Source organism: Dipodomys merriami, unplaced genomic scaffold, assembly GCF_024711535.1.
Source record: "Dipodomys merriami isolate MVZ:Mamm:240054 unplaced genomic scaffold, mDipMer1.0.p SCAF_16, whole genome shotgun sequence".
Taxonomy (NCBI): Eukaryota; Metazoa; Chordata; class Mammalia; order Rodentia; family Heteromyidae; genus Dipodomys; species Dipodomys merriami.
The window spans coordinates 12,545,652-12,561,006 of NW_027202937.1; the positions used below are offsets into that span (position 1 = coordinate 12,545,652).

A 15,355-nucleotide genomic window follows, 5' to 3' on the forward strand; every position below is an offset into this window, starting at 1 on the left:
CTGTGGCTCAAGTGGTAGAGAACTAGCCTTGAGCTGAAGAGCTGAGGGACAGCGCCCAGGCCCAAGAGTTCTGGCCCACGACCAATGAAGGAAGGAATGGAGGAATGAAGGAATGAAGGAAGGAAGGAAGGAAGGAAAAGAAAAACAATTCAACAACAGCTCAGGGCCTAGGCACTGTCCTGGAGCTTCTTTTGCTCAAGGCTAGCTTACCAATGAGCCACAGACCGTTTCCAGCTTTTTATGTTTATGTGGTACTGAAGAATCAAACCCAGGGCTTCATGAATGCTAGGCAAGCCACCTACAGTTATACTATAATTTTATCTCTTAATATGTTTTTTTGGGGGGTCTAAGTTTATATACCAATGGATCTGGTCAACATTATGTTGACTCTGTTGTCAAACTCCCAATTTTTATTTCCTTCATTCAGGAACCAGATTTAGACAGTGTTAGCCTCAAATAGGTGATCATTTCTTTTTCATATGAGCTTCATTTCTGGCTCTATGATTTTGTCATTGTGGGCTTTTTTTTTTTCTTCACAAGCATTTCTCTGCAAGTTCATTTAAATTCCTCTTAGAATAAGATTATAAATAACATGTCAAGGTTTTATAAAAATATATAATTTTAATAAACTCAACTAGGGGTAAGAGTCCTTTGGGGACAATGGTAGTATCCACATGATGGACAATGGTAGTATCCACATGATGAGCCAAACACTTCTTTGTGAGCAACCAAAGAGGATGGATGAGGTACCTAGGAATAACACCTTCACCTTCTAAAGAGGAGGAGGTATTGTTGACTTGTCCAGAAAAACAGATCAAGAGTCTTCCTTTTCCTGAAACCTATGGAGAAAAAAAGGAGTTGTTATATTCAATCAAAGGAAGAGCTTCTAGCAATGTAAATAAGCTACTCAGCAATATAACCAAGGAAGGACTTATATTTATGATTGTGAAGAGCTAGTTCTCCTAAAAATCCTTCCAATTCCAACATCAAAATAACTAAAAATGCTGGGATTAACAGTAACATGTCTAATTATCACAAGTACACAAACCAATAATTTTAGCCAATAATTTTTTTAAAGGCTAAACTGAATTTAATTTTAAAAAATTTCAAAATCTCAGAAAGCAGAGGAACAGAATAGTGATCTCAAAGCCATTGTCTCTCCCAAAATAAAAATAAAAACCTGCCAGGTGCTGGTGGCTCACACCTGTAATCCTGGCTATTCAGGAGGCTGAGATTTGAGCATTGCTGTTCAAAGCCAGCCCGGGCAGGAAAGACGGTGAGACTCCTATCTCCAATAAACCACCAGAAAACCGGAAGTGGCACTGTAGCTCAAGTGGTAGAGTGCTAGCCTTGAGCTGAGGAGCTGAGGGACAGCGCCCAGGCCCAGAGTTCAAGCCCCATGACGGACAAAATAAATAAATAAAATAAATAAAAACCTTCAGGCAGAATGTGTATCTCAGTGGCAGAAAGTGGGCTTTGCATGTACAGAGCTATCCCTAGCTTTGTACAACAACAACAACAAAAATCTTTTTTCATATATCAAAAATCTGCTCATAAAAAGTTAAAAAAAAAACAATTAAGCAGAGACTGGAAAATATTCTTGAAAGATTTACCTAACTAAATATTTTTAAAACATTAATGGTATGGTAAGAAAGTAAAGATAGGGCTGGGAATGTGGTTCAGTGGTAGAGTGCTTGCATAGCATGCATGAAGCCCTGGGTTTGATTCCTCAGTACCACATAAACAGAAAAAGCTGGAAATGGTACTGTGGCTCAAGTGGTAGAGTGCTATACCTTGAACACAGAGAGGCTCAAGGGCAGTGCCTAGGCCATGGGTTCAGCTCCAGGACCGGGAAGGGGGGGTTGTTAAAGGTAAAGGGAGGTAAAGAAAGTAAAGGTGATCTTTACAGTGGTTAAAAATAATGTGAAATGTGAAACCTGGAAATGCTGATCTGGGCATTTTGGCAAATGTCTGTTATCCTAGCACCCCAGAAGTAGAGGCAGGAGGATCTGGAGTTTAAGTCCAACATAGAGGGAGGAGGATCCAGGGTTTAAATCCAACATAGGTTACATAGACTGTCTCATTAAAAAAAAAAAAAAAAGTGGCCTGTAATTCTAGCTACTCAGGAGGCTGAGATCTGAGGATCACAGTTCAAAGCCAGCCTGGGCAGGAAAGTCTGTGATACTCTTATCTTAATAAACTACTCAAAAAAAACAGAAGTGGTGCTGTGACTCAAGTGTAGAGTGCTGGCCTTGAGCTAAAGAGCTCAGGGACAGTGCCCAGGCCCTGAGTTTAAGACCCACGACTGGCGGGAGAGTTGGGGGGAGAAAAAGTCTCTGATAATCAAAAATCACAGAATGACTCAGCAGAAATAGAAGATAGCATCATCGTTATAAAAACTATTATCAGAATTATTAAATTGAAAATATCAGCCGGGCGCTGGTGGCTCACGCCTGTAATCCTAGCTACTCAGGAGGCTGAGATCTGAGGATCGCGGTTCAAAGCCAGCCCGGGCAGGAAAGACCGTGAGACTCCTATCTCCAATAAACCACCAGAAAACCGGAAGTGGCGCTGTAGCTCAAGTGGTAGAGCGCTAGCCTTGAGCTGAAGAGCTGAGGGACAGCGCCCAGGCCCAGAGTTCAAGTCCCACGACCGACCAAAAAAAAAAAAAAAAAAAAAAAAAGAAAATATCATGTGCGTATATGTGTGTTTGTATGTGCCACTAGTGGGGTTAAGGCCTCACACTATTGTTCAGCTGTTTTGCTCAAGGCTGGGATTCTACCACTTAAGCCACACCTTCACTTCTGGCTTTTTGCCAGTTAACTGAAGATCAGAGTCTCTCAGATTTGTCTTTCCACACTGGTTTCAAATTTCAGTTCTGAGATCTCAGCCTCTTGAGTAGCTAATATTACAGGCATGAGCCACTAGTGCCTGATATGTTTAGTGTATATACTACTATACTTTTAATAATAAAAGGAAACAAGGTCCTGGTGGTGGAGAAGACTGAGATCTGGCCTTAAACTACAATTCTTCCAATCTCAGCTTTCTAAATAGGATAACAAGCATAAGCCTCTACTTCTGGCAAGGCAATATTAAATGAGATAACATCTGATAATTTTCCCAAGGTGATGAAAAATAAATCGACCTCAGCTTCAGAAAGCTTAATAAATCCCAAACAAGATCAGTATAAGAGAGCTCAAGGTATAGCTGAGTAGTAGAGTGCTTGCTTAACATGCTTGAGGCCCATGGGACCACATTGAAGGTGGTGATGCCTATAATCTCAGCTACTCAGGATGCAAAAAAGATTATCCAAGCCAGCCTGGGTGAAACATTATGGAGACCCCATTTCAATAAAGAAGCTGGGTGTGGTGAGAAACATCTGTCATCACAATTACCAACAGGATTCCTATATGAGGTCCATCCTAGGCAAAAACTCAAGAGGCTATCTTAAAAACAACTAAATCTGCTGGGGAACCAGTGGTTCACGTCTGTAATCTAAGCTACTCAGAAAGTTGAGATCTGAGGATCCTCATCCTGCGGAAAGTCCCTAAGATTATCTCCAATAAACTACTAAAAAAGCCAGAAGTGGAGCTCTAGCTCCACTGGTAGGATTCTAGCTAGCCTTGAGCAAAAGAAGCTCAGGGACAGCACCAAGACCCTGAATTCAAGCTCCAGGACCAACACATACTAAATCAAAAAAGGGCTGAGAATGTAGAGTGACACCAATATAATAAACAAAAAAGTCTGCCACTTTTTATTTTTTATTTTTATTTTTTTGTTGGTTGTGGGGCTTGAACTCTGGGCCTGGGTGCTGTTCCTGCGCTCTTCAGCTTAAGGCGAGCACTCTACCTCTTGAGCCACAGCACCATTTCTGGTTTTCTAGTGGTTTATTGGAAATCAGAGTCTCACAGACTTTTCTGCCCAGGCTGGCTTTGAACCATGATCCTCAGAGCTCAGCCTCCTGAGTAGCTAGGATTATAGGCGTGAGCCACCAGCTTGCCACTTTATTTTTTAAGTTAGCAAACACACAGAAGGGACAAGTGGAAGGGAAAGGATACCAACTTGCATTTGGTACAGGTGTAGAAGACAGTTTGCCCTTCATCAGCGGAGCGCATCTGTCTGGTGTGGTAGGCCATTCCTTCATTACCACATCGTGGGCAGCGCCTATCAACCTAAGAAAAACCAGGTGGATTAGGAAGGTCTAGTCATATAGCTCCCTACTTTTTTTTTCTTTTTTTTTTTCCTTCTGGTCCTGGGGCTTGAATTCAGGGCCTGGGTGCTGTCCCTGAGCTTCTTCATGCTCAAGGCTAGCTCCACCACTTGAGCCATTGTGCCATGTCTGGCCTTTTTTGAGTAGTTTATTGGAGATAAGAGTCTCGGAGACTTTTCTGCCTGGACTGGCTTTGAACCAGGATCCTTAGATCTCAGCCTCCTGAGTAGCTAGAATTACAGGCATGAGCCACCTCCACTCGGCCAGCTCTACACATTTAAAAAAAAAAAAAAAAAAGAATCAGACTATCACTACTCAGGAGACTGAGATCTGAGAATCACGGTTCAAAGCCAGCCTGGGCCGGAAAGTCTGTGAGACTCTTCTCCAATTAACCACCGGAAGCGGCGCTGTAGCTCAAATAATAGAGCACTAGTCTTGAGCTGAAGAGCTAGGGGCAGCGCCCAGAGTTGAAGCCCCACAACCGACCCCCCTGCCCCCCCCAAAATCAGGTTATCATCATCCCTTTGAAGACTCCCCCTTTTCCCTAGTGGAATCTCTGTAATCACCACCACCACTATCACCACCCCACGTCATTTTTTCTCCACCTTCTTTATGGAGTCTCACGGACTTTCCTGCCTGGGCTGGCTTTGAACCATGATCCTCAGTTCTCAGCCTCCTGAGTAGCTAGGATTACAGGCGTGAGCCACCGGCGCCCTCCGGGCTCTGGAGTCAGTTCTTGATCTCATTAACTTACTACTGGTCCCTGCGACTCAGGTCCTTCCTCCATTGACATAGGCTTGACATTCCCCAGGTTATGGAAAACAACTGAGGTCTTCACCACCTTCCCTTCGAAGTCTGCCTGGGCAGTAAAAACATAGTGATGGAAGTGGCGCTGTGGCTCAAGTGGTAGAGCGCTCGCCTTGAGCTGAAGAGCACAGGGACAGCGCCCAGGCCGAGTTCAAGCCCCACGACCGACCTCCCCCACCAAAAAGTTATTAAAAACATAGTGAAAACAACGGTGGCAACTAATACCCGCAAAGCCCTCCCGGTGAGGCCGGGCACTCTCGCACCCTACCCTTCAGCTTTTGCTTGCTTTTTTCTTTAAACCAAATATACCAGTGTTGGGTTTCTGCGCTAGGGCCTCCCTCCCAACCCACCCGATTTTAGAGTTCTCCATGCCCCCCTGCCCCCCCCAGCCCTTGAGGGACCCCGCCGTGACCTCTCACCCCGCACGTTGACGGAGAAGCCACAGCGTGTACAGATGACCGCATCCTGAGTCCCAGGCAAGGGCAGGACCGAGCCGCACTCTGGACAGAAATCCAAGTCTGACTGGAAGCTGGAGCAAGTGCTGGCCAAATTCATGGCCGCCATGCGGTCAGGGGCTGGAAGAGAACACCAAGTTTATAGGTGGGGGGGGAACCTCCCGACTCCTACTCGGTCCTAGGAGCTAGGCTTAGCTAACCCAAGGCCCCCTCCTCACCTACAGCTCCCGCCTCTGGGACCAAAGAGCCGGAAACTTGCCCAACCAAAAGCCGGCCGGTGGCCAGCTGGAGAAGCGACGACCGACTCGGTGGGCTAGAGCGTCCGCTGGGCGCCGGCGGAGGAGCAGCGAGCGCTCCTGGCGTGCTAGAGTGTCGACACAGCCCGCGTCGGTGGGCTTGACGTCATAATTAGTGGCGCACTTGCTCCCCAGCGGGAACCGAACCGCTCCGGGGCGGAGGGCGCAACGCCGGGTTCCTCTCGGTGCTGTGACGAGGAGGGAGAAAGGGACTAGGATGCACAGGTGGGCTGCTGCAGCTGGCTTTACCAACGAGCACCCAATCCTGGGATATTCATTCGTTTTTCTTTCTCATTCTACAGAGACCTCGTCGCGGGGGGGACATCTCCCCGAAAACTGTACTTAATGTACCGAGTACTGATTGCGTTGGTGAGAAGTCTATAACTTTTGCCGTTCTTGAGACTTTCCTCTCTCCCTTCCCTGTATTACGGCTATGCAGTGGTCAAAAACACAAGTCAAACATTTAGAGGGCTGTTATGCCTTGGGTCCTCCTGTCCTAGCAGTATCTCCTTGCAGAAGCCACCCACTTTCTTGTGTTTTGGGGGTCCGTTCTGGGTACTTGAGATAGTTTATTAAGGGGCTGGAGGGGTGAGGGTGATGTTGAGTACAGAACAAAATGAAGAAGGGATAAGTGGGACTACTGGCATTCTCAGGTTGTGGAGGTGGTGTAACAGGAATAAAATAGATTGTCTTTCTCCTTTATGTGCCTGCCAGATGGGTGAGACTAGGGTTTCGTAAAATTTGGGTCAGTTTGTTTTTTCAGTACGGATCATTGGTCACCCCCTTCCCTCATACCATGCTTCCCATTCATCCAACTCCAAATCATTGTTGTCATCCATTGGGCCAACAGTTGACATTTCCTAATCTTTTACAAAGCATGGGGATAATGCTATTCTCATTCATCCGAAACTTGAAATACAAGTAGAAATTTGTCCTGAAGGGACAGTATCTAGATAAGTTTCCTAGTTCCTTCTGGCCTTCCTACAACCACCCACCCAACTTGAGAGCTGCACCAAGCTCCTTTACATGCAACTTCTGGATTTATCATCACTGTTTTCTACTCAGAAAGGTACAAGCTTTGTTCTTTCCATCTTCTTTTCTCTGCTATAAACCTGAGACATGATAAAGGATTAAGACTCTCAGGTATCTTTTTGTCTTATAAAGGGAGATCAGTTGCTGAGCTAATGATAACAGAAAGTTTTTAATTTTTTTTGGTCATGGGGCTTGAACTCTGGGCTTCGGCGCTGCCCTTGTCCTCTCTCCAGCTTAAGGCGAGCGCTCTACCGCTTGATCCACAGCGCCACTTCCAGGAAGTTTTTATTTTTATTCCTCTGTCTAGCTCTTTTCAGAGTAGAATTTGAAATTAGCTCCCCCCACCCTTCTTTTTGGCAGTGCTGGGTAGCAAACATAGGATCTAATGCATGCTAAACAAGCACTTTACAATCAAGCCACATCCCTATGTCCCTATACCATTACCACTTTCCCTTTATAGTTTGACAAACATATAGTTTGACAAACATTTAGTAATATTGAATTGAATATTATCAATTGAATATTATCCTAATCCAATAAAAGAACACAAACATTATAAGGCATGGCCTTTTCTCATTAGAAGCTTACTCTTCAATAAATATCAAGCAGTTGTGCCAGGCTTTGAGCTGAGGCTGGGCGTGCACAGTTGAAATCTGACTCAAAGTGCCCAAATGAATAATTGGAACACAAAGTGTGTTGAGTATAAAATGATAGCACTTGAGCCAAGCCTGTAAAAAAGAAAAAAAAAAATCCTATGAACTTTAGGGAAGATTGGCAAATGCTTGAACAAAAAGACACAATGTTATTGACTATAAGAAAGATGCTTAAATATGTGATAAGGATACTCAAGTAATTGTGAGAAGTTAGGATCACAGACTAATACTAAATACCAGATACTATACATAAAGAAATTAAAGTAAAGCCGGGCGCTGGTGGCTCACGCCTGTAATCCTAGCTACTCAGGAGGCTGAGATCTGAGGATTGCGGTTCAAAGCCAGCCCGGGCAGGAAAGACCATGAGACTCCTATCTCCAATAAACCACTAGAAAACCAGAAGTGGCGCTGTAGCTCAAGTGGTAGAGCGCTTGCCTTGAGCTGAAGAGCTAAGGGACAGCGCCCAGGCCCAGAGTTCAAGCCCCATGACCGACAAAAAAAAAAAAAAAAAAAAAGAAATTAAAGTAAGGGCTGAGAAGGTGGCACAGTGGTTGAGTGCTTGCCTAGCATGCATGAAACCCTAGGTTCAATTCCTTAATACCACATACATAGAAAAACCCAGAAGTGTCACTGTGGCTCAAGTGGTAGAGTGCTAGCTTTGAGTCAAAGAAGCTCAGGGACAGTGCCCAGGCCCTGAGTTCAAGCTCCAGGACTGGCAAAAAAAAAAGGTGGGGGGCGGTCACATACAAATAAGAATGTGCCTAAGAAGTCCATGAGACTAAATATTAGATAGCAGACAGACAGCTCCTATTTGCTGAGAACCTACCATATGTCAAACATGGTGCCACTCTCTTGTTCTAGTTCTTTATTCTATAGATGAGGAAAGGGATGCAGAGGTGATGTTTCCTGAGTGACACACTAAGAAAGTATGGAATTAGGATTCACATGTAGCCCTGTCAGTCTCCAGACCTTGGCTTTTAACTGTAAGTGGCACATAAGTCACAAAGGGAGTTGCCAGGAATTCTTAGTGATTTAAATATGACCTCATAAACATGTAAAAAGTTCATAGTCTAGACTGTCAGCCTATGCTATAAATAAACCTGGAAGAACTCAAGTTTTCAACAGAGAATTGTCTCAAAATGGACTTAGAGTTAAGGATGGATGACAGCCTCAAGCATCCAGACAGAGGGATGGGCAAGCAAATATGAGCAAATTTTTCCAAAATATTAAGGAACAGAGATGCTGTATGTATTGATAGAGGCACAGAAGGCGCGTCTTGAGAAACTGCAGAACATACTGATAAAACAAAGGTCTAAAATTATCTCAGAAGACAAGAAAGTCTTGGAGACTGAGCAACCATGCAGAAAAGAAGTTGGACTTACCAAGGAGCCTTTTTGTTTCCCTTACCAATCACAAATACAAGATTCAGAATGGTTCACACTGAGTCCACAGGAGAAGTATGGTTTGAATCCATATGGAAGATTCCCTGCTTACTAAAAGAGCTTTCCTCACTGGGTGCTCTTGGCTCATGCTTGTAATCCTAGCCACTCAGAAGGCTGAGATCTGAGGATCGTGGTTCGAAGCCAGCCCGGGCAAGAATGTCCATGGGACATTAACCATAAAAAGCCAGAAGTGGAGCTCAAGTGGTAGAGCACTAGCCTTGAGCACAAAAACTCAGGGATAGTGTCTAGGCCATGAATTCAAGCCTTAGGATCAGCATGGAAGTGAAATGGTTTCCCTTGGGGAAGTGGCCCTTGTTCTTGGCCAAAGCAATTTAGTTCTTTGACTCAGACAATAATGAGTGGATGTGCTGGCATATCCCACATTCTAATTTATGTTGGCTTTTTTTATCTTCTAGATTGGCCTGGGCACAGGTGTCTAAAGATCCTAGGATTGCTGCAGGTCAACAGTCCCCACTGGAGAAACAGATCTTGGTAAATTAGTTATCTTCATATCATATAGTATGAGACTACTCAGAGCTCAAGTGACACCTTCGCTTTTTTTTTTTTTTTTTTTTGGTCTGGTCGTGGGCCTGAACTCTGGGCCTGGGCGCTGTCCCTCGGCTCTTCAGCTCAAGGCTAGCGCTCTACTGCTTGAGCCACAGTGCCACTTCCGGCTTTTTTCTTTTTGCTTATGTGGTGCTGGGGAATCGAACCCAGGGCCTTATGCATGCAAGGCAAGCGCTCTACCACTGAGCCACCTTCCCAGCCCCACCTTCACTTTTATATACTGCTAATGTTTCCAAGCTATTTCCATGGTTAACAACGTATTATTTTGAAAATTCCCAAATATACGTGTATATATATTTATATACATATACACACACACACCTTTTTGGTTGTGGCCATTCACATTTGCAGAGCTCCCAGGTTTGCCTGAGAGTAAAAGGAATAAAATTTAAATGATTACACAAAAGTAAATGCAAAGAGCATTTATCTTTTCTTGGTGTTAATAGAGAGAGTAGAGCTGGATGCTGGTGGCTTATGCCTGTAATCCTAGCTACTCAGGAGGCTGAGATCTGAGGATCGGGGTTCAAAGCCAGCTGGGGCAGGAATGTCTGTGAGACTCTAATCTCCAATTAACCAGCAGAAAATCAGAAGTGGTGCTGTGGCTCACTTGCCTTGAGCTGAAGTGCTCAGGGACAGTGCAGGTCCTGAGCTCAAGTCCCACAAGCAACAACAACAACAACAACAAAATAGGGAGAGTAGGTTCTTGTTTAAATGTGTTCAAGGAAGTAGATTACTGCCTCATGAAATTCTGAACCTCACTTTAACAGAATCTAGGTGGTGTGCATACAACAGCAGCGAGACAGTTGATAACTCAAAAATGCCAAGAGGAGCATGAAACACTTTGTAAGGAGCAAGCTGTTTCTCTTGACTACTGGCTTGCCAGAGCAGAATCTTACTATAATGAAAGAATGGTGGAAATGATGACAGCAGAGAAGAATAGAGGAACGAAAGAAAGAATAGAGGAACCAAAACAATACTGCTGGTTACCCAAGAGAGACAGGAAACAGATAGAAAGGCACATACATGGAACAGGACAGGCTAAAGAATTTAAGAACAAAATTTGTAGACAACCACAACCCCCCAGTGAAACAACATTACCCAAAATTGTGCCAGAAAAACCTTGCATCCCAAAATCGCAAAGAAGAAAACAAGTAAATGAGAGAGAACAGAGACAAATTAAAGATCATCAGGAGCGAATGACCCGAGGGAGAGAGATTATAGAGGAAAAACTCAAGGACCGAATCTTGAGAAAAAGTCAAGAACAGCTACCTACACCTGAGAAGTGCAAGAGAGTAAAGAAGGACATTAAAGAGTTTGAAAGAGTCATTGTATATCCACTTTACCAGCCGTCCAATAGAAGTTTGATTAAAGTGAATATTCTTATGGAAAAGTCTGAGAATAGAGAGGAAGTGAATATAGATTTAAAATCATGTGAAAGAAAATTCTTAGCTGTGCCACCCTTTTTGAGAAGTCAAATAAGACAAATAAAAAATTAGTTAAGTTTCAGTGTTTTTGTGATGAAATCATATCTCTTAAATGAATTTATGTATTTATTTTACCACTTGTCACTTTTAAGGGTTCAGTGAACATTACCATTTGTATCACATGAGAAGTACAAGATAGTTCTGAATTTGAAAACTTGATCAGTAGATTTTGGTTGCTTTGTGTTCCAGTTGCTTATACATTTTGTGTTTGTTCCACTTAACTTTTTTGTTTGTTTGTTTTGTTATTTATCATGGGGCGTGAACTCAGGGCTTGGGCACTGTCCCTGAGCATTTTTGCTCAAGGCTAGCATTCTACCACAGCTCCACTTCTAGTTTGAGGTGGTTAATTGGAGATGTGTCTCAGGGACTTTCCCGCCCAGGCTGACTTTGAACCATAATCATCAGATCTCAGCCTCTGAATAGATAGGATCACAGGCATAAGTCATCAGCACCCAGCTTGCTTACCTTTTTTGATGTTCATTTTTCTCATTTGTAAAGTGAGAATAATATCTCAGAATTTATGAGTAAGCATGCACATGTGAATGGTGCCTCATAGTAACAAAACAGGAGATGGGCACATTTTATCTGGGACTTAGAATATCCCAGTGGGCGAAGAAAACTCAAATACTACTACTTCTCTACTGTGCTCTTCTCCCTCCTCATAATAGTGATAGCTACAGTTCTGGTGACTACAGTTCCAAGGAGAACAAGAGCAGCAGTAATTCCTGGGAAGGGAAGGAAAGGTGAGGGACCCTGACCCTGCTAAGGATCTCTAGATGATGCCTCTATTTCCTGACCACACACAAGCTTTGTGCCCAAACCCCTAACTTTCCCTATCTCAGGCTGAGGGGCTCAGGCAGCCCCTCATGTTGAACATGGCATGTATATCTGCTTTTCCCAGGAAGGTGGTACCACAGCTGCTCCCTGTAGGCCTGGTCTCCACAAACTTCATGCCTTGGCGCCTGGTCCTCTCCATCCCATTGCCAAGTCAGGGTGACCTCAGGGTAGAAATCCAGGACTCAATAACTCAGGGTGCCTTCTCCCCTTCAGGACTTGAGTGGAAGGTCACATGTGTCTGAGGGAGTTCTGAGAAGAGTCAGAAAATTCATAACCTCCTGTTACTTCCTATGGGCCACTTGAGAATAGATCATCTGACCATGCTGAGAATAAACAAAATAATTGCATTTCGGATTAAGAGTGTAGAACTTTCTTAATGAGAAGGGAAATTGTATGGCATTGTTATATGAGCTGTGATAAGTATATAATAAAATAAGATGATAATAGAGTCTGATATACAAAAATACATTTTTGCACTGGGTGCCAGTGGCTCATGCCTATATTCCTGGTTACTCAGGAGGCTGAGATCTGAGGATTGGGGTTTAAAGCCAGCTCAGCCAAGAAAGTCAGTAAGACTCTGATCTCAGGTTAATTACAGAAAAAGCTGGAAGTAGTGTGATGGCTCAATTGGTAGAGTGCCTTGAGCAAAGCCTTGAGCAAAATGAGCTCAGGGACAGTACCTAGGCCCCAGAGTTCAAGCCCCAGGACTGGCAAAAAAGTTATTTTTATTTATTATTTATTGCCAATTGTGGGACTTGTATCTTCTTTTTTGCCAGTCATGGGGCTTGAACTCTGAGCCTAGGTGCTGTCCCTGAGCTCTTCATGAGCACGCTACCACTTGAGCCACAGTGCCCCTTCCGGTTTTCTGGTGGTTAATTGGAGATGAGTTCTCATGGACTTTCCTCCCTGGGCTGGCTTTGAACCTTGATCCTCAGATCTCAGCCTCTTGAGAAGCTAGAATTACAGGTGTGAGCCACTCTTGCCCTTCTAAAAAGGTAACTTGTAAATTAAAAAAAAAAAAAATAGCCCTTAGCTATTGGAGATGTAGTTCAGTAGTAGAGCACTTGCACTTGCTTAGCGTGTATAGTGCTGTGGATTCAATCCCCAGCTACACACACCACAGATAGAATCTTCAGAAAAGAAATGGGTGGAAATAATTTTTTTTTTCAGTTTTCCAGAGTTATCAACAGGCTGGAGAAAGGGGTTGTTGAGAGAATAGATGGAATCTTCAAACTGAGAAGTACTCTTGGGACCTCTCCTGTCTTCTGCTTTTTGTGCAGTCCTGGGTACTCAGAAGCATCTCCATCTCTGCATGGGTTCCTAGTCTCCATGTTGGTCATCTCTGCCCAGTTCAGATCACACAAAGCAGCTCAGTCCCCTCCCTGGATGCAGGGCCAATCCAAGAGGGCAGAGCAGCAGTGCCCTCCTGTGGCCACAGGGTTGAGGACCGGTGAAATTCCCTTTCACCTCAAACTTTGCCTTTGCAAGGTCATGCCTGGCTTCCAGCAACTGGCTTAGACCATGTACCCAAAGTCCTGTTAGGTTTGCAGTCTTGTTTACCAAATCCACATGGCATAATTTTCCTCTCCATTGAGAGATGGTGGACTCTGCCTCAAGGTAGAAAGAGATAGAAGTGGCGCTGTAGCTCAAGTGGTAGAGCACTAGCCTTGAGCTGAAGAGCTGAGGGACAGACCCCATGAGTTCAAGACTCATGACCGACAAAAAAAAAAAAATTCTTTGCATTTTCAAGTTGCTAGAAGAACCTGAGAATATTAGAGGGGCAGCAATCAGCTGTGAAGTTGCAGCACTAGTAGGTGTTGCCTGCTGCAAGGCTGTGTGTTGAAGAACTCGGAGGACTATTAGACAAATCAGCTCTAACCTGTACAACATGCGCACACATACACATACCTGCATCAATATCAGCAGGAAAACAAACAAAAAAACCAATAGTATGAAAAAGCAAAGAGTTGGAAGTGGCGCTGTAGCTCAAGTGGTAGAGCGCTCGCCTTGAGCTGAAGAGCTGAGGGACAGTGCTCAGGCCCAGAGTTCAAGCCCCATGACTGACAAAAAAAGAAGAAAAAAAAAACAGAGTGGGCTGGGAAGGTGGCTCAGTGGTAGAGCGCTTGCCTTGCATGCATGAGGCCCTGGGTTCGATTCCTCAGCACCACATAAGCAAAAAGAAAAAAAAACGGAAGCTGTGGCTCAAGTGGTAGAGTGCTCGCCTTGAGCTGAAGAGCTGAGGGACAGCGCCCAGGCCCAGAGTTCAGGCCCCACAACAGGACCCCTTCTACCCCCCCCCCCCAAAAAAGAGAAAAGAGTGAAAAGAGGCAATTCTCTGAAAGAGATATACATAGTACAAATCATCAAGATCAGTGACTCAGGCAACTTGCTTCTTGTTATCCCAGAGCAGGTTTTCCCACAATAAAGAACTGTAATACCCTCAACCTGACTCACACCAGTTGGGGACAAGTGTGAGTACAGCACTGAGCACTGAGAGTTGTCTGAGGTGGCATAGGGGTTAGTCAACACACATCTCACCAAATCCTAGCCCAGTCTCCACAGAGAATTGGTTGGGTGGCTCCAGGCTTTTGTGCAGAATGTCCATATTGAGTCTGCATCCAACACTGATGTAGAAGCTTACTGTGTCTTCCTCTAGTTTTCCCATGGGGTCTGAGACTTTGTTGATTTATCTTCAGTATTAATTTCTCTCTCTCTCTCTCTCTCTCTCTCTCTCTCTCTCTCTCTCTCTCTCTCTCTCTCTCTCTCTCTCTCTCTCTCTCTCTCTCTCTCTCTCTCTCTCTCTCTGTGTGTGTGTGTGTGTGTGTGTGTGTACTGGGGCTTGAACTTAGGGCCTGGTTACTGTCCTTTTTTTGCTTAAGGCTATTACTCTACCACTGCATACACAACTCTACTTCTGGCTTTTTAGTGGTTAATTGGATCTAATGAGTCTCACAGATTTTCTTTCTAGGGCTGGCTTTCAATTAGATCCTTCTGAGTAGCTAGGGATTTATAAGTGTGAGTCACTGGTGCTCAGCTCATAATTGAGATTTTATCTTGCTCCAGTCAGGGTGGTGATCATTAAGGAAAACAACTAACAAATGGTGAGAATAGGAGGTTGACAGGGGACCCTGATACACAGGACCCGTATACTCTGTTGGTATCCCCACCTCACCCAAATAAAAGAGTGCCAGGCTAGGATAGGCAGTGTTATCAGTAAAGTACGGCGTAGAGCCTAGCTGTCTGGTTTTGTGAATAAAGTGATTTAGAACCAAGGTAAGATTTGGGTGAGGCAAGGTCAGGCAGGTAAGCTGGGTGCTGGTGGCTCACACTTGTATGTAATCCTAGCACTAAGAAGGCTGAAATCTAATGATCAAAGTTTGAAGCCAGCTCGGGCAGGAAAGTCCTTGAGATGCTCATCTCCAGCAAACCACCAGAAAACTAGAAGTGGGCTGTGGCTCAAGGTGGTAGAGTGCTAGTTTTGAGCACAAAAGCTCAGGGACTAGTGCCCCAGGCCCTAAGTTCAAGTTTTACAACTGAAAAAAAAAATAAAGTCAAATCCCATCTATACTGAA

At 44.3% G+C, this 15,355-nt stretch overlaps 2 protein-coding genes across 3 annotated transcripts; one reads left to right on the forward strand and one right to left on the reverse strand.

Moving 5' to 3' along the window:
- Positions 1 to 342: 342 nt before the first annotated feature.
- Polr1h (RNA polymerase I subunit H) lies at positions 343 to 5,794 on the reverse strand. Its single transcript, XM_070024322.1, has 5 exons — positions 5,691 to 5,794; positions 5,437 to 5,592; positions 4,965 to 5,065; positions 4,063 to 4,172; positions 343 to 839 (listed from the first exon to the last, which is right to left on the reverse strand). Exons 2-5 carry the CDS (start codon positions 5,579 to 5,581, stop codon positions 815 to 817), a joined length of 381 nt encoding a protein of 126 aa, XP_069880423.1. The 5' UTR covers positions 5,582 to 5,592; positions 5,691 to 5,794; the 3' UTR covers positions 343 to 814.
- Positions 5,795 to 5,886: 92 nt separating this feature from the next.
- Positions 5,887 to 10,958, forward strand: LOC138828300 (putative uncharacterized protein ZNRD1-AS1). 2 transcript variants are annotated; one of them, XM_070024313.1, is made up of 5 exons: positions 5,887 to 5,993; positions 6,071 to 6,137; positions 6,709 to 8,910; positions 9,312 to 9,387; positions 10,230 to 10,958. In XM_070024313.1, the coding sequence occupies exons 3-5, from the start codon at positions 8,693 to 8,695 to the stop codon at positions 10,956 to 10,958; spliced, it is 1,023 nt and encodes a 340-aa protein (XP_069880414.1). In that variant the 5' UTR covers positions 5,887 to 5,993; positions 6,071 to 6,137; positions 6,709 to 8,692. The 2 variants fall into 2 exon arrangements, with proteins under 2 accessions (XP_069880414.1, XP_069880415.1); XM_070024314.1 differs by lacking the exons at positions 6,071 to 6,137; positions 6,709 to 8,910 and having other exon boundaries at positions 5,894 to 5,993.
- Positions 10,959 to 15,355: the final 4,397 nt, after the last annotated feature.